Genomic DNA, 26,367 nt, shown 5'->3' on the forward strand with positions numbered 1-26,367 from the left:
TTTTAGTCTATGTAGGTTTTGAGTTTTGCAGAGATAGTTAATACTTGCCTCTGCCATTCTGAAGGGCTTTCCTGAAAGTGTTCTGTGTGTCTAAAATGAGGTTAATTTTGATTTAGGTTGATTTATTCAGCACTTCAAGTTTATTAGCAAATGAGCCTTTAAGTTTAAGGTTTCACTGCTTTTTCCTTGGTTAGTTATGCTCTAGTGCATGATCTACTGGAAAACTGTTAGAGGGGAAAAATACCTTGGGCTTTCTTTAGATGTAGATTTTATAAAACCTTGTTTATGGAGGCCATTCTGTATCAAAATGTGATTTAATTTTTCACCTCAAACACTGAGCACTAAGCACTGAGTACTTAATAAAAAAACTCTAAAACTCTTTAGATGTTTAGATGTTTTAGATGCTCCCAGTAAGAACATAGTAGGATCTCTAATTAAAACATTCTGATCAAAACTGGACTAAGATAACACATTTGAATGCTGCTCTTGGCATTACAGTTGCCATGTGTTTCACTAAACATGCAGCTAAAGGATCAGTGCTGGTATATTTAAATATCTGAAAAATGAGAAGAATTAATATAAGCCGATGGCTGAACTGTTCTTTGTTTGGGAGAAACTTGTAATAAAGCTGGCTCAGTGAGGGAACCAGGGTTATAGCCCTCCTCCCCTGCCCAGGTTTTAAGGCTTGCTCTTGATATGCACATGTAGCTCATTCAGGGAGATCAAAGGAGGAGGAGATAACTTCTTTTGTTGGGTGCTTACTCACTTTTATAGCCCTGATAGCCTTTGGTCAAGTTTACACCTGCAAGGCACTTCACAGCACGGGTGCTTACCACAGTATGGAAATTACCAAGGTGTATAATAGGGAGAGATCTCCTTTGCCATAGCTTCTGAATCTGGAAGACAAATAGTAGTTTTCTCCCTTAAATTTTGGTAGTTTTGGTGGGTAAAACTTGTGAGCAGCACATTTTGGATCCTGGGTTTGCAGCCCCTTGGACCTGTTGCCTGTGGAGTCTGGGTGTTCACAGGTGTGGAGCCACAGGCAACTGCAGAATCATTATTCTCTGTTAAACCACAGTCATCTTTTCCAGCTGGACTAGAGCATATTCCTGATTTTTTTTCACCTGTAAGCTTTTCAGAGCAGCTGTGTGGCACCATGCTTGTATTTTCTCAGCCATGGTAGCTTTGATGTCTTCTCCGGGGCTGCAGCCCCTCTCTTGGTTTGGAAGCACTTTTACAGCCAGCAAAACCATCCTTCCAGTGCTGGCAGCAGAGAGGCTTTCCTGGGATTTACTGTGTATTATACAGACCTTCTTGTAGTGATATTTTTACAGATGCTTTTTGTCTCCCGCCGCTCACCAGTGCCAAGTGGTGTTCTGCAGTTTGATGTCACGTGATACTGTGTTTTGATAACAAAGAGGAGCTGGAAATTAATGCTTAACTCAAACCAGTGATCCTGGCAGTTGTGGCTTGGGTGTGTATGCCAGTGTTTTAATTGGAGTTGGGAACATGCTTCCGAGTCTACAAAAACATGTAGATGTGGCACACAGGGACATAGCTTAGTGGTGGACCTGGTTAGGCTCAATGGTCTTTGAGGTCTTTTCCAGACTTGATGATTCCATGATTCTGTGACAATCCTGCATGTGCTTTGCACAGGTTCCCTTTGGAGGAGGGTGAATGCAGAGATGAGCTCTAGGGTCATGTCCACTGCCTCCAAGTTTGTGATTGGATTGTGCCTCTGTTGCTAATGTCTGTTCAGAGTTTGATTAATAAGGAGCTAAATCGGGACCCTTCACTGAATTAGCAGCTCTCAAGAACATGAGACAGGAAAGCACAGCTGATGCAAGCCAAAGCAGCAAGGTCTGCTTGGGAGCGTGTGCCTGTGCTTTTGGCAAACTGCTGCCAAAGGGGTGCAGTCTCCCAGAAAAAGCTTTTGTGAAAGTGGAGAAAATCCTGTCTTCACTCCATAATCTACCATACATGCTGGAACTGGTGGGAGCTCAAGCTCAGTAGCTCTCCCCTCCATTTCATGGGGACTGTCAGGTCCTTCCATCAAATCTACAATTTTTTTTTTTTCTTGTGTCTTTGAAACTCTTGCAAAAATCTGTTATGTTAAATGCAACTCTGCTGTTTTCCATGAGGATGATAATGAGTTGGGAAAGCTTCCCAACTGGGGGAAAGGGTGCGTTAGTCTGGAAACCTTTGGGTACTTTGTCCCTCTTTGATGCTTTGATATCCAAGTTGATTTCCCCAGACCTCAGTGCTGACAAATATGGATAACAAGGGATAGTAAGTACTACTGTAGCTCTGTTGGTTTTTTTTCCTGGTGCAGCCTAGTTTATCTTCTTTTATCCCCTGAAAGCTATTCTTAGTAAGTGGTTGTTTTTCTTGAATTAAATGAGTGAATAATCACTATTTCGTTCACTGTCCTTACATATGTTTAAATATAGTATTAACCTAATCTTCTTATATGCTTTTCCTTCTGCTGTTCCTGAGTTCCTAAAGGAATCAGGTTCACTATTAGTAAGATCTATGAATGAACTTGCCTGGAAATGAAATAGTTCTTTTGAGCTTTGGCTTGTGTTTATTGCCAAGATGGTAATTTATTCATATATTTGGACAGCAGCATCATTCTTCATGCACGTAACTTCTGTGCTGTCAGGAGAACTTTTTCTGCGTACAAGTTCCTCAGATACAGTCTGTGAGATGGTTTTGGTTGGTTTTTTTTCCCTGCTTGGAAGGGAAGACGATTGTTTGGTGGCAAACCTTTGGTTTTCCATTTCGGAGGAAGGGAGGGAGCTCTCCGTGGTACCGAGCGGGGCTGCGGTGCTGGCTGCCGCCGGCAGGGAGGGAGGGAGGCTCGCTCTGCCCTCCTGGTCTGGCACATGCCGCTTGCATAAGATGCTATCTAAATTATATTTAATACATTTTAAAATATTAGTATATATTTTATATATAGATAAGCAACTTCAGTAAATATCAGTAGTGTTCCTATAGCCCTGTGCTTTTTTTCTCTCATCACTGTGTTTCAGATCACAATGGCTAGCTGGCTTTTTTTGCAGCCCAGATAATACCCAGTGTTACTGGATAGTATTCCCACCCCACTGCTTATTTTCCATCTTCTTTGGCCTCCTCAGCTCAGCTGAAGGTGGGCCATGACTCTTTTGGGGCCAGTTGCCCAGCCTGGGTATGAACACCCACAGCTTCTCTAGCCCTTGCTGGCTTTCAGCCCTTTTCAAGTTCAGGGTTCATAGAGCAGCCAGTGTTGGAAGAGACCCACAAAGATTGTTGAGTCCAGCTCCTGGCCCTGCACAGGACAACCCCAAAAAGAGCTATGGCTTGTTCTCATTTCAGTATGTTCTTTCCTCAGTCCTTTGTTCAATAGATTTGCTTTCTTTTAAAGTTTGCTTTCCAGACTTAAGCGAGGTTCCCCAATGGCTGTGAGAACATTTTCTAAGTAACTGCTCTTGATGGCTTTCAGTGAGTATGGAAGGAACTAGAAGTACATTTGATTATTATAATAAAAGCTCTGTTGAGGAATAGGGCTATTGACTGTTGCTCTCTTGCCAGAGTATCACCTGATCTGTAGGACAGCTTAGCTGAAGCAGGCTGCTTTTAAAGCTAAAGGAAATAGCCAATATTTTCAAGGTCATAGCTTTTAAAATGCTGTGGTAGAAAGTAGGGAAAGGAATTTTTCTTCTGGCGCCTTTCAGTGTAGCAGAGCTCCTCAGCATTATTTATGGCTTTGGCTTGGGTGTTTTTACATCTCCCTGGGTCACAGACCTTCCTTGCTGTCTTCTGGTGTTTTCTTGCCTAGGTTTGGTATGTTGCTGTAGTCCAAATTGGACATAAATGGTAAAAATACAAAATAATACAAAAATTGTATTAATGGGTATTTTTACATCTAGTGGTACTTAAAATGCATACAAAAACCTCTTGCTCCAGCAGTTGTCCTGGCAGCATTGCTAGTGAATGCTACTTTAATATGTGTGCAGTGGGGTAGCTTTGAATAAATGACTTTTGGATCTATCTTAGGAGGTTGCTGATGTTCTTATTGGAGGATTTCACCTCCAAGAGCTAAGACTTGGTTTCTTGTAAAGTGCATGTTCACAGTGCATAGGTTATCCTTGAGAGAACAGCCAACTCTGTATTTCTGAATCAGTAGCTGCTTCTTTACTTCACAGAAATGCATGCAGTATATGCATATATTAAAAATACATGCATATGTATAACATTTTATCTTCAGTACTTTGTCCAGAATAAAAACTTCAGTCTAAAAATAACTAGAGTAAAAGGTCACTAAAGTAGGTTCATAATCCAGATTCCACTCAACATGGAGTTTTCTTGGCATGTGAACTGATAGACTCTTTGCTTCTGTGGTTGAGATCTCTTAAGTATTCTTGATGGCTTTAAATGGCTCTTTCTCTCTGTGGTTTTGTTGTCCTGAACCTCAAGGAAATGTTCTGTCTTGAGTTATTTGCTCCCCTGGGTTGGTGTGCCAGGGGAACGGGGATTTTCCATCCTCTTACCTGGAGCAGATGCATCACAGGCTGTGCAGCAGCAGTGCTGGTCTCCTTGGTAATCTGCTGCTGTTTTAAAATCTCGAGGGCCTCTGGTTTTGTCATCCTTGCACCTTATGCCTGTGCTGCTGTAGGTGTTGGGAGCAGCAGAGACAGAGGAAGGATGTGGTGGTGCTATGTGTGTGCCCTGTGAGATGGGGAAGATGGCAGCAGGCATCTTGGGTGGCTCCATTTTTGTCTGGAGTGGAAATACAAGTGAGCAGGGAAGACACAACTCTCTGGTGTCTAGCAAAATCACAGGCAAGTGATTTCTTCAGTCCTTCCCCCATGTCCCAGGTGAGGGCTGGTGTCTCTTGGGTTTGTCATCCTTGCTGTGCAGCTCCTGGCTGCTTGGTGGTGGGCACTGCCTGGCTGCTGCCTGCCTGTGTCACACGTGGGAGGATGGCAGCTCTGCCCTTCTCCTGGGGCCACCCAGATGTGCTTTCTGGAGGGCTGTAGAAGGATGGATGTGCTTGGCTAATCCAGTGTACTTGCTCTGCCAACATTAGCAGCATGTATCAATTCTGCTTGAAAAGCATAGACTGTTTCTTGCCTTTGATTCTGGTCAGTGCTCCCTTCCAGGACTGATAATTCTTTCCCTTTTCTCCTGTATTTGTGCAGACTCTGATTTGTTCTTCTTGACTGAGCAGCACTTTAGGGTACTTCTCTCAAGCTCCCTGTGCCATGTATCACCCTGTAGTCCTTCTTTGTTTACCTTCTGCTTTGATGTGATGCTGATTTGCAAGAGGTGGCAAAGTTGGGCAGGGTCATGGATGCACAGCCCAGAGAAGCTGTGGTTGCCCCATCCCTGGATGTGTTTAAGGCCAGGTTGGACTGGGCTTGGAGCACCCTGGGATAGTTAAAGATGTTTGATTTGGAATGAGATGAGCTTTAAGGTCCCTTCCAACTGAAACCAGTCTTGGATTCTATGTTCTGGAACTTTAACTACTTATTCATTAATTTTTGCCTTTTAATAGTTTCAGGTTTGTCTTGCTGGGAGATTGGGGCTACTTTGTGCAAATAACTTAGGTGAAAGTATTTCTACTTCCATTTGTCTTGTTTTCTTTGGCTGTCAGGAACAACTTTAATACTCAGCTTTTCAGATAACCTAACATTATTTGTTACTTATCAATTTTTATCTGAACTCAAAAAAGCTAATGAAAATTAATGTGTGAGTTACCTCCCAAAATCTCAGCCCTTGGGGGGAACACATCAAAACTGTCTGATGTAGTCTTGATGCACTCCAAGTTTTGGTGCAGTTGCCCTCTGATGTGGTTTTTGTTCAAGGGGGACCTTATTGCTCCCTGTAGCTCCCTCAGGTAAGGATAGATCTCTTCTCTCTGACAGCAAGTGACAAGACCAAAGGAAATGGCCTCAAGTTGTGACAGAGCATGTTTAGATTGACTAGCAGGAAAAATTTCTTCACTGGAAGGGTGGCCAGGCACTGGCACAGGCTGCCCAGGGCAGTCACCATCCCTGGAAGTGTTCAGAAGGTGTGTGGATGTGGCATCTGGGAACATGATTCAGTTGTGAATAATGGAGGTTCTGTCTTAAGAGCTGGACTCAATGATCTTAGTGGTATTTTCCAGCTTTAGTGATTCTATGATTCCATGTGTGAGTAACGTAGACCACAGGTTCTGACCTGTGCCTGGTCATGTCAGCATCTTCCCTCTCTCTTGATTTCCTCCTGCCCTGCTCAAAATCTTCTGGGTGTTTTCCTTGCTTGTCTTGCCCAACTCTGGGATATATTACAGTTTCTTGAATATGAAGGTGGTAAATCCCATTTCTGCACAACGTGGCTGAAAAATGTCTGATATTCTGTGATGGCAAACACTCTGCCTACACACCCGAGCGGTGATGGCACTCAGATTTTACACCAGAAGTATGGTTGGTGGTGGGGATTTTTTTGTTTTGTTTTGGGTTTTTTTTTGGTTTTTATTTTTTTGTTTCTTTAACATACAGTAACTTGATGTTGAATAACTCAAGGAACTGCTCAGGAACTGTCAGTCTTTTGTTAGAGAGATCCCTGACAGCCAGTTGCAGGGCAGATCCTGAGGAAGGCTTCTAGGATGTCAGAAGACTGGCGGGAAGTCAAGATGCATCAAAAGTTAGCTTGAAGTTCTTCAAATATGCTCATATTTTAGTAGGAGAAAAGCAGAAATGTGACTGTAAAAGTGAAATTAAACACTTTCACATTCTTAGAAGTCCAGCAGCTTGTTCTTGCTAAAACCTTGCCGGGATGAGACAGATCCTGGAAGTCACCACTATGGACATGCAGACTGTCAGAGCAGTCACAGAGCTGAGTCACAAACGTGGGGTGCTTCTAGTTTAGCTTGCTGCTGCCATGCTCCCTCTCTGGGACAGCCTCAGAGTGGGCCTCTGTGGAGAAGAAAACTCACTTTAAGATGCTGCCACTGTTTTCTTGACCTCCTGCTGCACTGGGACACTTGGTGTATTTTCCTTGTCTGATGTGGTGGGGTGAGAGCCACCATGTGCCCAGAGTCCTTGCTGTGGTCTGGTTCCATCCCTGCATCACTCCTCTGCACTCTCCAACTCTGCCCAGAGCACCAAATTAATATCCACAGAGAAGCAGCAAGAAAACAACTGACCTGGAAACATGTTTTCCAGCTACCCCAGTCCTTTGTTGGGAAAAGAGCACGATTCAGGTTTCTTTCAGTCTTTTAACTTCCCTGTGCATGGAGTTCCTGTAAGGTGCAAGTTAAAGCTAAAGGAACAAAGAGCTCTAAAGCTCTTCCATGTTACTTGCATAACATGTATTTAAAAATAATATTAAGCCTGGTAAAAAGGCTGTTGATGGGTGCACTTGTGCAATCCATGATTTTTTTCCCCCCCGGTGTAGTTTGTGCTTTCTGGGATTTTGTGCACAGCAGATGCAGTTTGTGCTGTATCTCCCGTGGAGGAAGCTGTTGGTGCCCTGCAGGCTGATGAAGAACGAGAGTCAAAGGATAAGCCCAAAATTCCCCCTCTGTCCACTTGGGTCTCCACCTGGAGTACTGAGTCCAGGTTTGGGGTCCTCAGCACAAGGGAGACATGGGCCAGTTAGAGTTGGTCCAGAGGAGACCTTGGAGGTGCTCCAAGGGCTGGAGCCCCTCTGCTCTGGAGACAGGCTGGGAGAGCAGGGTGTTCACCTGGAGAAGACTCTGGGGGGACCCTAGAGGCCCTTCCAGTGCCTGAAGGGGCTCCAAGAGAGCTGGAGAGGGACTGCAGGCAAGGGCCTGGAGTGAAAGAAAAGGGGGAATGGCTTCCCATTGACAAAGGGTAGCATTTGATGGGATATTGGGAATAAATTCTTCCCTGTGAGGGTGGAGAGGCTCTGACACAGGTCACCCAGAGAAGCTGTGGCTGTCCCATCCCTGGCAGGTTGGACAGGGCTTGGAGCAACCTGGGATAGTGGAAGACTGCCTCATCCACAAGGGTCCAAGGGCAGGTTGGACAGATCTTGGAGCGACCTGGGATAGTGGAAGGTGTCCCTGCCCTGGAAGATGTCCCCTGCTGGTGGCAGGGGTTGGAACAAGATGGTCTTGAAGATTCCTTCCGAAGATGGTCTTTAAGATCCCTTCCAACCCAAACCATTCTGAGAACTGTATGAAACAGGTACAATCAGTGACTCTGTTAAGCTTGTTTCCAGCTTGTACATTTTACCCTGGTGAACTCTTTTTACTGAAGTTGCAGCACCCTCTTCTACTGTTTTATCTTCATCTTGGGGAACAGGTACAAGCAGTGACTGTGTTAAGCCTTGTTTCCAGCTTGTACATTTTACCTTGGTGAACTCTTTTTAGTGAAGTTGCAGCACCCTCTTCTACTGTTTTATCTTCGTCTTGGTTCAATACTGCAGTCAAGCTGCCTCTGGTCAACAAAACTGAAGAAATTTGTTGTCTGGGCTGCATAAGATGTTTTCTCCTGCAGTGATTTGTGTGTGGATCTGTCTTTGCCTCTTGGATCTTCTCAGCTGGGGGGGTGGTTTAAATCCCTGTCATGTCACTTGTCTTTTGTCAGGTGCTGAGAGGTAACAATTGGCCTCTCTTGGTGTCCTGCTTTTAAGTCCAGGAATAAATCACATTGGTTCGTGAGGCTGTAGGCATGGTCTGGGAGCTCCCAGTGAAGGGTGAATCACTTTAGGCCTGGCTTAATATGCACACTTCATCCCACCACTGCTAATTCCCAGTCTGTCTCCCAGTCTGTCTCCTAGCTTTGTCAGCAATCTCTTGTTACTCCAGGAGGCTGGAGGCAGTGGCACAGCCATCCCAACCTGCTTGAAAAGCAGAGGTCTGGGAAAAAAGTGCCTTGTTCTGACACTCCTGAAGCAATAAACTTTGTTTAAGGACTGTGGAGAGTGACTTCCCAGGTACCAGCCAGAGAAGATACACATCCTCAATGCACAGCATGATCTCGTGGATTTGAACACTGTTAAACTGAGTGATAATTATTTGGCATCTTTTATTAAACATTGATTTCTGAGGTATTTTTCTGAAGACTAATGCTAACTACAAAGTGTTCACATGCATCTAATCTTTGCCCTAGGGTGGGAGTGAGACTGAAAATAATCAAGTCTGCCTTGTTGTGAAAGCTGGAAAATACTGCTGCTGTTCAAAGGAAGAAAGATTTGCATTCCTCTAGTAGGTGCTGTACATGTGTAGAACAAGCTTGAAGGAAGTTTTACAGGTATTTTTGTTTGACTGTGCTAAGCTGAAAACCTGCCTGATCACTGTAGCATGGAGAAGAGCTTTCAGCAGTTTTATCAAGTTGGTGCAGCAACATCTGCTCCAAAGTGGGGCATCTTCCAGTGTCAGAACTGGTCAGTGTGGTGGGATGGGTGGGTTCTCCTGTCTCTGCTGCTCCTGTAGCCTAAATTCTTGTCCACAATTTGTCTGTAGTAAAAAATTAACTTATTTTTCTTTTTTAGCTGTTGTTTAAAGACTACTAATACCAAACAGAGAAATTACAACTGACTTCTTAAATTCTGTTGCCTTTTAAAAGCTGCTGCTTAGTCTGGAGGTTGCACTGTTGGACTGTTAGAGTTTGACTAATGTTTAAAGCAGCTAAATGAGTAATGTAAATATTTAAACACTAGCTATAGTGAAAACATCAACAAGATTAAAGCCTAAGCTCCCCTGAAGACATTTATGGTAATTTTGCTTATGTTAATGATTCCTTTGGCTTCAATCACGTTCTCTTCTGAGGTAACTGCTCTTATCCATGGGATGATCATGTGAAAAGAGGAGTGGCATTAAAATCTTTGATTTTGAAATAATGTTGTTTCAGTACCAAAATTTTGTATTGAGGCTTTAGGATGCCAAATGTACCAGTACAACAGTGAATATGATTTTTCAAACGTAGGAGATGGCAAAATTAAAAGTTAGAAGTGAAGAGTTTCTTGCTGATACTATGCAAATTTATGAAACTTTTTGGTGAGAGAATGTTTGAAAAATACTTTACTGTGTTTCTTCCTTGACATTTTTGGATAATTGTGTGTTTTGCCATAAATGATTAACATACTTTTGTTTGTTTGCTGCAGTAAAAGCTTGGATAATACTTGATGGAGTAGTATTCTCTTTATTTTATCCATGGATTCCTGTTGCTTAATAGCTGCTGAATTTTCATAGCTTTTGAAGTGTCAGTGAACTTTGTTTCAGTGTCTTGTGTACCTGTTTGTAAGTTCCAAAAGAGTTTGTTTTATATCAAGGAAAGGAGAAGCATGTGACAGCTTGTATTGTGTATAAACTGTACTTAATTTTTCAATTGTAACCTATATGTCCTTTTTTCCTAAACTTTTTTTTTTTCATTGTGGTCCTCAGTTGCTAGTCTTTCTTAATTTACTTCAGAATTTTAAGTGAACAGTTCAAAGGGGCTGTAGGGGAGTGTGGGTTGGATTTGGGCTATTATTTCTTTATTCAGATTGATAAACTGAAGTACATCATAGATGTCAAATTGTTTCTTCATATTTAGATGGAAAGTGTTTTCAGAGGAAAGCCCAGTTCTGTAGTTGTGCTGTTGAGCTGCATTTATAGTTTATGGCAGAGACTCATACCTTGGTGTATGAAAAAACATGTGACAATCACAGAATATCCTGCCTTGGAAGGGACCCACGTGGTCCAGGATCATGAAGTCTGACTCCTGGCCCTGCACAGGACACCCCAAGAATCCCACCATGTGCCTGAGAGCACTGTCCAAACACTTCTGAACCTCATATCTTTCACTGGAGCATCACACTATTGTTTTCTGGGATCAGGAGCAAAGTCTTGCTTCTCACATTCCCTGAGTTACTTTTACGCAGGCAGATAGTGATAGGGAAAGGGGGAATGGTTTTAAACTAAGAGAAAAGAGATTTAGAGTAGGTGTTAGGAGGAAATTCTTCTTTATGAGGGTGCTGAGGCCCTGGCACAGGATGCCCAGAGAAGCTGTGGCTGCCCCATCCCTGGAAATGTTCAAGGCCAAGTTGGACATAGCTTGAAGTATCCTGGGCTACTGGAAGCTGTTCCTGCCCATGGCATGGCCCTTCCAACCCAAACTGTTCAGCACTGGATTTAACATACCTGTGGTTTTTGTCATGCATCAGCAGTTGGGATGCCTCAGCAGATTACTTTTATTTTTCAACACCTAAGAAGTAAAATAAATAGGAAGTAAATACAGAAAGATTGGAAGTGGTGGGTTTTTTTTTATCCTGACCATAGGGCTGGTGCTGAGTGCTGAGTGCCTCCCGGTTGTTGCCTTGTGTTTGGGTGGTTTTTGCAGGTTTATGTCTTGAGGTGGTACCTCAGATGTCTGTTTTGATTTTCATTGCCTTGAAATGTTTTCAGCTGAACTTTAAAAAGTTATTATTTGAAAATATTTCTAAATTGCCAGCATGTTGTGTTCTTCAGATGATTTTACCATCCTTTGCTGGCACTGGGAGAAATCATGGACATGTTTCTGAATTTTTAGGGCAAACTAACTCACTAGTAAGGTACAAAGAATTGATGTATTGAATTTTTTTGCAAGGTAACAATATGAAGATGCTGTGGGAAAGTGCTGAGCTCCTCGAGGAGCCCCTTCTGACAGGCCCTCACTGCAGAAGGTATTGGGGAAGCATGTCATGACTTGAATAACCCCAAAATAGCCATTTGCCACTGGGCAGAGCCAGGTAGGACTGGCCAGAGCTTTGTTCCTGGCTTTTATAACATAGTGGTATTTCCCTTTCTTCAGTTTTTCCTCCACCTGTCTTTATTGCTCACATTATAACAGAAAGAATTACTAAGATAAGCTTTTTTTTCCTAGCTTTTAACCTTGGCTGGTTCTTTCTCTATGAAATTCACTGCACCTGTCAGTATCTAAGGACTTTTGGTACTCGGTGGTAAATTGAAGTCTCAATTTTCATGGATTGTTTTTTGTTTGTTAAAGAATTATCAACTGGAGTAATGTTGCATATAAGGAAGATAATGTGAAAGCTAAATTAACTCAAGGATATACTAATATAAAAACTTAATTAAAAGTATTAGCAGTGTGTTTTCTCAGGATTAATTGTAACTTTAAGTAATATTCACATAGGAAGAGAATTATCAAAACCTTGTTTTTTAAATACATTTTTGATGGTTGTTGCACCAAATATGGGATTTTCACATCACACTTAATTTATAGCTCATATTCCAAGAGTTAGGAAGTTTTTATTGTGGATATGGGAATACTAGGTTTGGACTCTGAACTCAGTATTCTGGGCATTTTTTCTGCTTTATGCTAAGACCAATGTGGTATTTACATTGGTCTTCTCATTTTTATTGGAAAATGCCACTATGAAGTGTTGGAATTGAAATATCTTAAAAGCTGGGATCAAATCAATGCAATATGCTGGTTTATGGACTTTAAATATTATGTCAGATCCCTTTTTGACCAGACTAGTTTGAGAGATTGCAGCCTTGGGGTTGTGTTGTGTGGCTGTGCTCTGTGTAACTTGAATTCAGTGCAGGTTCCTGCAGGGTACCAGCACCCTCTCGTGGGCTGTGTGATTGTGATTTTGGAACTGTTGTAGAATAGTCTTATCTGCACACTGATAAGGCCCCATCAGTGTTTTTTTTAGAACTAGGAGGTTGTTAAATTAAAGCTGTCTCTTCCTGGTGCAACAGCTGTGCTTATTTGTGGAAAAAATACTGTTCACAGCATCCCTGTTATCCTGTATCCTCCTTAGAATCAGAATGACAAAATGGTTTGGGTTGGAAGTGACCTTAGGAGTGGGTGTGTTTGTGTTTTACCCTGCACCTGCCAGTTGTTTCCACCCCACTGCTGGTAGCTGAGGGATTTTCCTCTTTTGCGGGGGAGTGCAGTCTGATCTCAGTGGGATCAAGAAAGTGGTGTTTGGAAAGGGGGTTGTTGTATGAGGGGCCTTTTATATGGATGAAAATCACTCCCTAAAAATAAAAACCAAAGATCTAAAAAAAAAAAAAAAATTAACAAGATAAATCTGGATTTGCTTTCAGAATAAGTTGGCTGTGTTTATTTTGTTGATGTTTATTTTGTTTTTAAACCATTATTTACCACATTTTTGCTGACCCTCTCTCCTAGAAGGTACAGAGATTGCAGATTATTATATAACTGCTTGTACCTTAGAGGTGTTTTTTATTGTTTTTCTGATATCTTTTTTTAAGTTTTTTCTTTTTTTTCCCCAGCCAGGAATGTCCAGAATGGTCTTTGCTAGAGTTACAAAAGACTTGGCTCTGGGACTGTGTACCTGTAATATGGACTATTTATTTTTAGAGATTCAGCAATGTGTCCCTTTTTAAGGTCAGGAGTTGCTGTTTGTAATGCACTAATTGTTAAAGAACCAAGGAATTGACTGGATTTCCTCTTCTTGCAGGTTGCAGAATCAGCATGTGTCTCCAATAGTTAAAAAGGTAAGCACACTATATTTGCAAACACGCCGCAGGATTCTCTGTTTTCTGATTGATGCTCTGATTTGGCTCATAACTTGGAAGAGGAGAAACTTCATCTTAGTGTACTTGTCAGCTTATTTAGTACTTTCTTGTTTTATCTATAACTTCTGTTTATGTTTGGACTCTAAGTCCCTTAACAAATACAGTGTATGAGTATTTCTTCAAAGAGTATATAAAGTAAGCTGATAATGGGGGCCAAATCTATAAGTAAATGAAGGTTTCAAGGATGTTTTGGTGTGTGGAGATGTTCATAGGATATCTATTTAAAATTTTATCATATGATACAGGATGTATATAAATATACTTTATGTAAAATAGGGGCTGCAGCATGGCCTTGATCCTCCTGCTGCCAGGGAACCTGATGGGAAGGGACTAGAGATGCCACAGCTGCAGGGTCACTAAGCTGGGCTCACAAATCCTTCATCACAAAACTTCATCCATCACAAGTCATAAATCCATGGAATAATAGGCTTTGTTCCACTGGGCTAGCTGGCAGAGGGGAGAATTGAGGAGTTTTCCATCAGTCTTGCTCTGTTGCTTCTGATCTTGCCTGGGTTAGTTTATCTTTGGGATTTGGGTGGAATATGCTTGAGTTGTTTAGTGTCTCTGCATTCTTGGTTCAGGGATGCAGGTGAAGTGGGAGTGTTGGAGATGGGTAGGTCCCAAATTGCACCTGGGAGCTGCTTTTTCTTTGGAGAGAAGGCAGCCCATTTTCTCCTTGATGCCTCAGTGGGTGTCAGGTCTGTGAAATACAAGATGTGGGATTTACTGCTTCCAGCACACACATTAACACTGAATGCCATAGTTTTGTTCTGTGTGCAGCATTTACTTCCTTGCACTTGGTTTTCAACCTGCTTTTGTCTAATCATGTGGGCATTGAGATATTTAAGGATATTGAGTATTTAACTTCATACATATTACAGGGTAGTTCAGCTGGAGAAGACTCTGGGGAGACCTCATTGTGACCTTCCAGTACCTAAAGGGGGCTTATAAAAAAAGGAAAGGGGGACTTTTCATGTGGACAGATAGTGATAAAAGAGGAGGAAATAGTTTTAAACTGGAAGAGGATAGATTTAGATTAGAAGTTAAAAGGAAATTGTTCTCTGTGAGGGGGGTGAGGCCCAGAGAAGCTCAGGCTGCCCCGTCAGCAGAATTGTTCAAGAGCAGGTTGAACAGGGCTTGGAGCAACCCGGGATAGTGGAAGGTGTCCCTGCCCATGGCAGGACCTGCAAAGAGGTGAACTTTAAGGTCTCTTCCTACTCAAACCACTGGTGTATGATTTGGTTCTATGATACTTTTGTATTTCCTAAAACTGTTGTTAATGCTACACCTGCAGCGGGTCACCAAGTTTCTCTCCCAAGTGTACTGAGTATGTTCTTTAGACAATAGCCAGGTTTTAGAGACCTTTTTCTCTCTTCAAAGCTGTCATCCTTCAAGGCCTTGTCCTATGCCTCCTTCCTGAGTGTCATACCCCAGAGTCACTGCCTTGAGGAGCAGGGATTGGTAGAGTTAGGAGCTGCTTTGGGGAGGAGAGCTGCAAAGGTGACCTAAAGAAGTCTCTTTTCAGTCTTTACACCAAATTTTGTGAATCAAATCTCTGACAGGTTAGGGCAGATAAAGTAATTATTAAAAGCAAAATCACTTTTGACTTCAGATAGCTAGTGCAGCAACTCTTCCCTCAGAAGGAAGGAGAAATATACATTGTTATGTATCTCAGTCTTGGCTGGGTGAGAACAAGGTGGTAAAAGTTTGAGCAGCTGAAGGAATTATGGTAAAAGGCTCAGTAGTTGCACAGGCTGCTCTTTGCATTTTACAAATTGTGCTGTTTTCTCAAAGATGCAAAATGAGTTCTCATCCCCTTTAAGGGGTGTTTTTTCCCTTTCTCTCTTTGTCAGTGTTGCTGTTCTTTCAAAGCTGTGTAGATGTAGATACCTCACTCTCCATGTCCTTGGTATGTCAGACACAGCTTATTGTGTATTGAGATGTGAAACCTGGCTTGAAACTGTTAATTAGCATGCAGAACACCATGTCAAATTAGGCACAGCACTAGTTTGGGGAGTTGCTCTTTGATGGGACTCATTTCCTCCTGGTCTTCTCAGTAGTGAACATGTGACTGTGGCATGACTGTTGCATTGGTGGCTTGTTCCCCCATGGTTAGTTCTTCTTTCTGAATTCAGTGTCAACTGAGCTCATATGATCCTGTTGCTCTTTTCTTCATTTTTAGAGAAGTAGTGTCTAGTAACTTGGATGCTGAAGTAGAGCTTCAGTTCCTTTGAAGTGGGGAAGTTTGAAGCTTTTAGTGCTTAGGCTTCAGATAAAAATAATGACACTCACTCAGTCTCTGCTCTCCATCACAGACTGGAGATGTAAAAGCTGTTATCTGGGATCTGGGGAATGAGTGCCAGCAGGTAGAGCTCCCTGTTAGCACATCAGCCCAGTCCAGTGGTGAGCTGGAGCATGTTGGGTTTGCTTAGTGCAATACTCCTACTTCAAGATGCCAGTGGCAATGTTTTTCAAAAAATGCCAGCCTGTATAGTTGTCAGAATAAGATGGTGCATGTGAGTGATGTACCAGAGATCATCTAGATTCACTCATGTGCTGTGTTGCTGATGTACTGAGAAATAAAGGTCTGAGAGCAGCTGGAGGTGACTGATCAGAGAGGTCTCATCACTGCACTAGCAGACTGAAGAAACCTGTGGAGCTGGCCCCTGCAGGCATTCCCTGCTGGAAAGTGCTTTTTTGTCCTGTGAGGTTTAATCTGAGGGCAGGATTAAGGGATAGCTGCAACCCTCAGCCTGTGCTGATGATCTGTAGGATGTACAGGATCAACATAGGTTTGTTGGTCACCCAAATGGGGAAACAGGATGATACCACGTTATCCCATAATGTAATGTGTTAGTTTTTAGTTTATGAAAAAGCTGGAAAATACCACAGGTTGACAATGGGATGCCTCTTGGTCAGGTCTGATAGAAACCTTTGTATGGAAAATCTGTGACTAAAGTATATTTGAGATTGGCATATTTATGTATTCTTGCTATTTCCAACTACATTCTGTGCCTTTTGAGGTGGTGTATGAAATGGGAACATGAGAAACAGTTGTAAAGGATGCTGAAAGCATCTTGTTTCATGCACTAGGCTGTATAAATATTTCCTTGCTTATGTCTCTCCTTGTTTCTGAGCTGCAAGACTGAAGAGTTTCCCTCCTTTATTAATAACAAAACAAAATTAATTGTGCCTTTCCACACCTAGGAGTAAGGATGCCTTTGATGCAGTCCTTCTCAGAGACCTGTCCTTTCTTGCCCCCTGTGTGACAAAGGGTTAATTGTCACATGTGCCTGTGGCAGTGACAGGGTAAGGGTGAGCTGCATCCTCCGCTCATCTTTGTTCACTGGGCTGTGCATCAGTGCACTCCAGGCTTCCAGGGGCTGGGTAGAGGAAGCCCAGGGATAACCCTCCTTTTGGGAATAGCTTGCTGCTGCTTTGGGAGGGGGTGAGGGGTGGCACAGGTGGTAGGGGTGGATGGCATCACCTCAAGCCATGGCTCTGGGCATGGGGAACCTCTGCAGCGTGGCCCGAGTGCGCTGGAAGCGCAGGAGGGTGAAGCGGTCTGAGAGGAGAGGTAGGGCTTTAATTGCTGCGTTTAAATGCTGGAACCAAGGAGGTGGTGGAGGGGTGGTGGTGGTGTTGTAAATGTGGTTTTCAGGTGAGGTTTGAACCTCTTTGCTAAGTGCAGCTTGAGTGTTTGCACTTTGGATTCATAAGAAATCCAGTTTGTCGGAAATACTTTGAGAAAGATCTATTTCCCAATGTTGTATTTCACTTGACTTTCAAAGTTTGGAAGGAGAGGACTTCTTAAAAAATATGGAACTTCCCAAAACTGCAGCTTTCTGATTTACACTGTTTTCTAATAGTTCTGTGTCATCTGTCAGGTTAATGGGATTTTTTCCATATTTGCCATTTGCTGCATCTAAAGTGTTGTTAGTTGCTAAATTTGCCTTTCAAGACATATTTAGGTTTTCTCTCAGTAATGAAAATAAACCAAGATAACTCTTAAGGTCTTTCACAACTCTTTTTTGCATGCAGTTGATACCTAGGATATTGAAACAGAAGAAATGCAGGTTATCTCTAAGTCCTCATATGCTGTGTATTTACTATAACTAACATTTACCTAAAAATCTCTTAAGTAGTCTCCTGTGGAAATAAAGGCAAATTCTGTTGTTTTGGCTGCTGCATTTTTAACTACTTCTGATGTTCTTTCTGTCTTTGGAAATACTCTACAGGAATGAAAGACTGAAACCAGGAGAGGATTAAAAGTGTACTTTTTCCTGGCTCAACTTAAATTAGCATACACGTAGATGCTGTGTTCTTGTTTGATATGGCTGGCTTTTAATGCATCTAGGAGAAGAAAGTTTTTTGTAGTCAGAACATTTCAGGGTGTGCTGCTATGCAGAATCCCTTGGCTTCAGTGAGTGAATTTAGCTAAGAGCTTGGGTGGAGGTTTGTTTCTCTGTTATGAGCAAAAAAATCTCCTCTGCTACACCAGCTGAGTGCAGTCAAATCCTCAATTTATTTTATCAGCATACCTGGGAGAAAACAGTCTCTGTAGCCATGGAGCCACAGCCCCATTCCACACAGAACCTGCTGTAAATAGACTGACCCAAATCACTTTGTATTTATGGCACTTACTGCTGTTCTTGAAAGCTTTGTTAATCCCTGAGCAGCAATTAAGCTTTTTCCTTTACTCTTACCCTTTTTTTCACCAACAAAAGTTTTTTCCAGTGCTGAGAGTGTTACTGTAGTTGTGTCCCTTATCCTATAGCAGGATTTCAGGAATGAAACTCGGGAGTTTATCATGCATACCTTGGTGTCCAAGGCAGGTGCACAGCTTCAGTGAAGTCCTTTTGGAAGGTGTCCTTGCTCAGATGCCACTGACCATTACCCAGCCTCTTGTGGTGTCTTTGAGTCTGTAGGACCTGAGATGTTCCTGGATGTCAGTTGCTAGATAGGTTATTTACAGGCAGTGAATGTGTTTATTAGTGCAGTTTTGCTGCTTGAATAAAAGTGTGGAAGGTCAAAGAAGCCGGAAATGCTGTTCCTTCTTCTAAATGAAATGATAACTGAATCACTAATGATTGCAGAAGTAGTCAAGCATGCCTTGGCAAGAGAGGAAGCTTTTTTTGTAGTGAGCAGCCTGGGCTCAGAGCCCATTTGGTGAAAACATCTCCCCTGTCTTTCTGAGGGCATGCATAGGTCCTATTTTGTATGGAAGGACTTGGAAAAACCTTTTTTCTTATTATCAAATCCTCTACCTTTGAAAGCCAGGTTGGGAAAAAAAATCCATGGATTACAGTGGGAGGAAGTTTGAAAGATAGACGTGTGTACAGAGTACTGAGTTCATTCTCTCTGCCCAGCTCAGTACTGTCCCCTACACATTATTCACAGCATTGTAGAATGTTAAGGGATTGGAATGGACCTTACGGATCATGCAGTCCCAAATGTGGGCAGGAATACTTCCCACCACACCAAATAGCTCAGGGTATCCAGCCTGTCTTTGAACAGTGCTGGGGTTGGGGCATCCACAACATTTCATACTCTTTAAATATCTGATTCATTCTCTTCCAAGTATTTTTGATTTGAAGTGGGTGGTTGTTAGAAATCAGTGGTAATGGAAATCAGTTATTTGTATAAAACACACACAGTCTTGCAGTGCTTAAAGTGAGGGAGGCTTAGCTTTGGGAAGTGGTGGAATCACCATCCCTGGAATTGCTCAGGAAACAAACAGACATTTCATGCTTTGGTTCAGTGGACCTGCTCATATTCAGTCAAAGGGTGGACTTGACCTTGAAGGTCTTGAAGTTAGTGGTTCTGTGACTCTTATGTTCTTTACCAGAGGGATCTGCTGCTGCAGTTGTGGGGACTGGAGGGGAGAGCTGAGCACTGCTAACTGTACTCATGCATTTTTTAATAAAGACAGGATTAGAAAAAAAAAGGTGATCATTGTTTATATGCCAAGAGTAGTCTAACTCTTAAACACATGTGGTTAAAGCTTAAAACAGAGAGCTCAGTGTCATTTGGCTGCAGTAACACTGTAGGATTGCATCTCTGAGGTGCCTTAGGGCTCTTCTGTCACTTGTCTTTAGCTGTTTATCTTCCTCGATGCTTTCAGAATCTGTTTCAGCACAGTTACTGAAATGATTAAAAAAACCAAAAAAGGCAAGTAGAGTTTGTGTTTGCCTCTGCTTTCAGCAGACAGGAGCTTGCCTTTTCTCTCCTTCAGGCTGTGGGGTGAGGTGCTGAGCCCAGGCTGGTAACCCAGCTCCTCAGGAGGGTTTATCCGTAGTGTGGAAGTGTGGGGCAGCTCTACAGCCTTTTCCACTTCTAGTTTGGCTCAGGGAGCTCATTGATCTCCTTGGCAAAAGTTAAACTAGGAATTTCTCAAGTCCTTAGTCCTTGAGTACAAAGTGGTGCTGCAGGAGTAACTGGAGCTGGTGTGATGTGCTAATTAAGGTGATAATTATTTACAAGTCCTGTTGATTACAGTCAACTAATTTGCTGTTGTTACAACGGAGTGTGCTGATGTTGTGTAATGCAGACTGTCTGGGCACAAGGGGTTATAAGTAGATGGGGTGACATCAGGTGTGTGTTCAGTCCTGGTGGGGTTCTACAGGGCTCTATTCTTGTCCCTGTGCTCTTCAACATCTTCATAAACAGCCTGGAGGCAGAAATCAAAGGAACACTAAATAAGTTCACTGCTGATAATAAATTGGAAGGAGCTGTTGACTCCCTCAAGGGCAGAGGGGCCCTATAGAGAGACCTTGATGAATTTTAGGGCTGGGCAGTCCCCAACTGTATGAAGTTTAATAAACAAGGGCAAGTGCTGGATTCTGAGGTTGGGCAACCCTGGCTGTGTGTGTAGACCAGGACATGAGGGGAATGAGAGGCTGGAGAGCAGTGTTGTGGAAAGGCACCTGTGGGGTCCTCTTTGATGGCAAGTTGAGTAGGAGGCAGCAGTTCCCTGGCAGCCAGGAGGGACATCAGGCACAGCATCTCCAGATAGGTAAGGGAGGAGATTGTCCTGATTTGCTCTGGGCTGGCATGGCCTCACCTTGAGTCCCAGGGGCTGGTTTGAGCACTACAATTTGAAAAAGACATGAAGCTATCAGAGATTGTCCAAAGGAGTCTGCAAAGAAAGTGAAGAGTCTGGAGGGAGACCATAGGAGGAGCAGTTGGGAGCACTTGTCATGTTCAGCCTGGAGGAGACTGTGGGGGGACCTCATTGTGATCTTCATCATCCCACTCTGGCCTTTGTCAGATTGGGGCTGCATCTTTCAGTCACTGATGAACATCTCAGTTTTAGAAGTGATCTGTAGTCAGGACTTACCCAAACAGCCCAATTCTAAGCCAGGGCCTGGGCTGCTGCTTTTAAAGGATCTTAAAAACTTAATAACATTAAGTTTGAAACCTAATAAGTTGGTACCTTAAAGCCTAAATATCCCCCTCCCTGTTTTCCAGACAGAAGCCGTCTCTGCCAGCCAAGAAAACAGCAAAGATATTTCACAATGGATGTAGACGATGAAGAAAACATGAGTAAGATGTGTTTATTTACATTGTAATAAACTCTCTAATAGTTTCTGAAAGTGACTTTTTTCTCCCAAGCACAGGGGCAACTGCAAAGAAACATCAGGTGCAGAAATGAAGATACTTCAAAATGCAGTGAAGAAGAGTGAATTGGAGCTTTTGCATTAACAGTGTTTTTAATATGCTAATATAGTTATACCTTCTGTATTGTACTTTATATTTTTCCTACAGCATTTTCCCTGTCTTGAACCAGCAGTGGAGAAGGGAGGGATAATATCAGTAGTGCCCATGCCAAGGGTGAAGTGCCAGTAAAGAGTGATGGGTAAGGTGGAGGGGATGGAGTTGAAGAATACAATACAAAGGAGAGAGAGCAGGAAAGGAGAAAGGAGGAGCTGGAAAAGCTCTCTGCAGGTCTCACATGGGCTGATTATTCTCTTGAGATGCTGATTGTCCCAACCCTAAGCTACTGAATTATTAAAGTGATTTTTAAAGCACAAAAATAGTCAAATAAAGTGATCGTCTTGGTGTGCACTTGATGCAGCCAAGTGTGTGAGACTGCTAACTCTGGGGTATAATTAAGATCCAATAACTTATGAGAAAAGTATTCTCCCTGAACTGTTCTAAAATATTTTTACTGTCATTTGCTTTTCAGCTATCTCTTTTTTTTTTCTGTGACTCAGAGAATTGTTTTGTTGCTGCTGTGCTGTTTCTGACTGTAAATAATTGTACATTATAACAAATGTGCTTCTTTTTCCCCCAAGTGACAGTGGCTAAAGAGTGCACCTGGCAAAGGTGACAAAGCCCAGCACTGGCTTTGGAGCAGAAGAGTTGCAGTTCAGTCTGGAGGAGTTACAGAACGATTTTAGGGGGAGATGAGAAAGTTAAATCATTATGTTAAAGTAAACCAATCAAACCCAAAACAAACTCCCAAACTCCCACTCCTCCTCCCAAAAAACCCAAAACCGAAGTGAAAAATATTACCTGAAATAGAATTAATCTTTTTTCCTTGGTGAAACAGTGAACTCACCTGCAATATGCTTGGTATACTTTTCCTTGATAGATGAGAAATTACTTCACATGGATATTTTAACTGTTTCTAAAGGTGCCTTCCCTACAGAGGCCTTCAAAAAGTATAATTGGATAATTCTCATAATTTTTTTTGATAAAACATCCCTTTTCTCAATAATGCTATAGCTGAACATGACCAGAAGGTGCATTCCTGAGCTGGAGAAATATAATCTCTTCATAGGGATATTCTTTAATTCTGTGTCATTAAGAAAAACACTAGTTTTCTTGTCTGCTTCTGGGTTTTTTTGTGTGTTAGTGCATCAATACGGGAAACCATTTAAGGAATTTGTTATTTTGTCAGGAGCTTGGCTCCATGGAACTGTTTAGGGAATGCATTTGCATGACTTCAGTTGTGAGATGTCAGAACCTTGGCTGAGCCCAGTTCATGTAAAGTGCAAGATGACCTTCATAATGAATTTTAAATGTTAAATCATCTGATTTGGGGAGGTCAGAAAACAAAGTTTAAATTCTTAAGTTCTTTGATTTGTGCAGAGATATATTTTATAAACTTTTTATCTCTCTTTACTTTTCTATCTCTTAAAATTGTGAAGTGGCATGTTAGAAGTTGCCTATTTAATTTTTTATTATTTTATGTAACTGCTTTTGGAGAAAGGTTCTTCAAGGAAAGGAAGGTGGGCTATGAAGTCTTTGTAGCCTGTGGTTGCATAACAAGAATTCCTCTGCAGAAACCAGAATTAAGATGAATTTTTTTTTTGGTTCAGATGAAATATAAGACAGTGATGATGTCTTACATTAATAAATTAATGTCCCTGAGAAAACAGTGTTTCAGACTTCAATTTTTAGTGTTTTCCATCTTTATCCTTTGGTTGTAGAGACGCTACAAGATATTTGGGGAAAGAGATGGTTATTTAGAATGTTTTTATTTGTTTTTGTTGCTTTGCGTGGCTGGTGTGTCTGCAGCACTCTGAACACTTGGAACACAAGCATGTGACTCTCCTGACCTTTATATTTGATGTATTTGCTCCTTCTAAAAGATGCTCTGAAGAGAGCATGTGTTTTTTTCTGCTTATTTTTGAATGGAAAAGTGACTTAATTAGAATTTCCCCAGGCCACTAACTGAGAGCAGCAGTATAAGGGGTAGCTAGAACCATCTTTTGGTTCAGCTAAGAGTTAAATTTAATTAACTGTGTTCCAGATCAGACAGAGAAGGGAGAGTGTTGTCCCTCAGTAGGCAGGTAATGGAAGATCCCCAATGGAAAAAGCATCTTAATGGCAGACACTTTTTAATTACAGGGAATAAACCCAAAAATAAACCAGCATGTCCAGATAAAAGATTTATTTCTTTACTGGCATGAAAAATTCCTCATGCCTTTTTCCTGCTTCGAGTGTTGTTGGGTTTGTAAATGCTCAGCTGAAATCTGGGGGACAGAACAGTCCTTCTGCTGAAGTTGTTGGTGTCAGCTATGATTTTTACTAAGGTGGCCTCCACGTGTACAAGTCAAATATCTAGTTGAAGCTGCCAGATATTTTTAATGACAAGGAAATACACCAATCTCATGAAAAATGTCCGTTTTTTAAATAATGGGTTGTATAAATGTTTAAGAAAACAGGATCTCAGTCATCAAGTGTTTATGTATGTGTTAATGCTGCTTTCAAGCCTTAAATGCACAGCAGATGTGATGGACTTCAAAGGGCTCTCTAAAGCATTCATTCCTTGAAAAATTAAATTTGAAGATTAGAAATATTAGAGATTTTCTGTAAAATCATGCACAACATGAGGTGTTTAATATTGGAATCATCAAACTTGAAAAAATAGCAAATAAACCCCAGGAGATGCAGTAAGACTAGCAGGTGAGGGATCAAAGAAAGAAATGGGAGGTGTTTTCATGCCATTTGTGATTAAGTGGTGAAGCACCTTGCTCAGGACATCGTGGATACCATGGTTTATGGGGTCTTTAAAAGCCATTAGAAAATGTTTTTTTTTGGGAAAAAAAGGCACGTGTAGCTCCCTGCCTTGATCTCTGGGAGAGCCCAGAGCTGTGAGGCTGCCCTGGGGCGCGTCACTTATGTCCCTGGGAGGACACTTCTATGTCCTTATGCTGGTGTGATGCCCTCTCCTGGTGTCTCTTGGTGGCCCTGTCACATGTGGGGAACTGGGCAAGGTGAGGAAGAGCCAGGAGGGCTGTTCCTAACTTCTCTGCAAGGGTGGCATGCCTCTAAAAGGCATCAGGGAGAGGCTGGGCTGGAGGAATTAATCCATGTCTGAACATGGACAAGATTAGAGGTGACATCTTTGACTTGAACAGGTTATGTTTTGACTAATCTTCCCGAGCCCTCAGGTAATTAGAGGACCTCAGCACTGCTGGGCTGGACAGACTGACCAAAAGGACCAAAAGCACACCTTAACCCTTGGTCTGAAAGGGAGAAACCTTTCTTTGCAGTCCAGCAAATGTGTGTGTTGAAACAAGCTCAGGTCCTTTTGGTTTGCACAGAAAGTCTTTCACTTTCCACCACAAACTTGGACTTGGATCAGCTCCACAGTTATCTCCTTTCCTGGTCTCTTGGTTTGACTCAGGATCAGCTCCCTGTGTTCTTCTTCTCCAAGTTTCTTCCACCCTGCAGGTTCTCCAAAGCTAACAAAGCCTAGTAGCTCTCAGGCAAGGAGTAGTTTTCTTCCCTTCTCTCTTAATGAGACAAGGTAAGCCTGCAAGTTTATTTCCTGCTCCCTACAAGTCCCTCCTTTCTGTCAGGACATTGTTTCCCGTGCCTGATGAAGGAGTTCCTCCAGCTGACATGCTTACATGGAAAAGTTCTTAATGTTCAGCTGAAGTCTGTTCAACTCCTGGTTTCGTCCTACAGGCACTGGTAGTGATTTTCATGTAAAAAGAAGTGAAACCACAGACCATTAATTAGTGTTAACTCAATGATTTCTGTTTAGCCTGAAAGTCTTGGTAGTTAATAACAAATATCTGGTGCCACTAGTAAGGGCAGTGTTTTGGATGAGATGTAAGGAAATATTTAAAAATTTCCTCCATTGTCCTTAGATTCCTCTACCATAAATATATTTTTTTATAAAGAATATATGCATGAACACTATATTGACAGTTGTGGGCCTATAGCCTTCATTCTCCAGGCACTATGTTTGTTGCTGAACAAGAGATACTTGGTTAAATGTAGCAGATTTCTAGCAGTGAAATGCTTCAGAATTTTGATTCTTGAGTGAATTTAAATACCTTAATTGCAATGATCAGTACTGTAAATTCTTTGTTGTGCTGCTATGACTTAATGAAATGTATTCCTGCTTCGGCTTTTTCTTTTGATCATGTTGTTTTTTTCCTTCCTTTTTTCTCTTTGAGCACCGAAAGGAGTAACCTATCGAGCTTTTGCTGGAGGATGTTATAAATGAAAATTTAGTAACCATTCCATCAGCTTTGTAACCTGGGTGAAGTGATGTGTGCATGGTAGGGGATTTTTAGGGAAGACTGGAATTTGTCACTGTGAAGGAGAGCTTCCACCTGGTTTGCTCTAATTTCAGTGACGATTTACCACCTTGAGTCAGTGTAGATGTAATACAGATAGATTGAAGTTTTGGAACAGGAGAGTTAAAAATACTTGATCTATTGAATTTGCCTTTTCATTCACAAATGCCAGTAGAAAGCACAAATAGTTAATTTCCTTTATTTCTTTATCAGGGTGAAAATGAGGTCTTTGAACTTATAGCGAATTCAGTTCCTTATATATAGCTCTGACATATCATTACCCCAACTTACATTTTTGAAAACAAATCATTACATTAATATTATATTGTTTTTCCTGTCCTTCCATTAAAATATTGTCTCAGTGAGTGTGCAGCTTTTGTCATACTTCTATTCTGCATAGCCTTAGAGAGGAGCTCTAGGGATTTTTGGGCTTGTAACTCCATAACAGCAGTTTCCTTGACAAGGAATTATGCTTGTAAATGACAAAACAGATTTTTTTAATAGAAGGTTATCTGGAAATTTATGGAGTTGTGGTCCTTCTGGCACAGTGGGCAGCTGTAGTTCCTGAGAAAATGAGATGAAAAAATGGGATGAGGTGAAATGAGTGTTTAGAAAAAGCATAAAAAACCCACTGAATTTGAAAAATACAGAATAGCTGAAGAGAAATAAAAGCATTCAAACACTCTTCAGTCATGATACTTACCAAAGAGCTGCCTAATTTTTCATTGCTCTGAACAAAGTTTTTGTTTATGCAGTTTTTCAGTTTAAGCAATTAAAATCACTGTGGGGAAAAAAGTGACA

At 41.8% G+C, this 26,367-nt stretch overlaps 1 protein-coding gene across 1 annotated transcript in view; it reads left to right on the forward strand.

Annotated features, from left to right (window-relative positions):
- Positions 1-13,398: 13,398 nt before the first annotated feature.
- Positions 13,399-26,367, forward strand: part of ADARB1 (adenosine deaminase RNA specific B1) — a 42,145-nt gene continuing 29,176 nt past the window's right edge. The window contains exons 1-2 of the mRNA XM_039728651.1: positions 13,399-13,441; positions 20,993-21,067. Of these exons, the coding sequence (XP_039584585.1) occupies positions 21,040-21,067 (28 nt within the window). The 5' untranslated portion in view covers positions 13,399-13,441; positions 20,993-21,039. The remainder of the gene's footprint in view (positions 13,442-20,992; positions 21,068-26,367) is intronic.

This window comes from Passer montanus, unplaced genomic scaffold (genome assembly GCF_014805655.1).
Source record: "Passer montanus isolate IOZ18808 unplaced genomic scaffold, ASM1480565v1 scaffold66, whole genome shotgun sequence".
In the NCBI taxonomy this organism is placed as follows: Eukaryota; Metazoa; Chordata; class Aves; order Passeriformes; family Passeridae; genus Passer; species Passer montanus.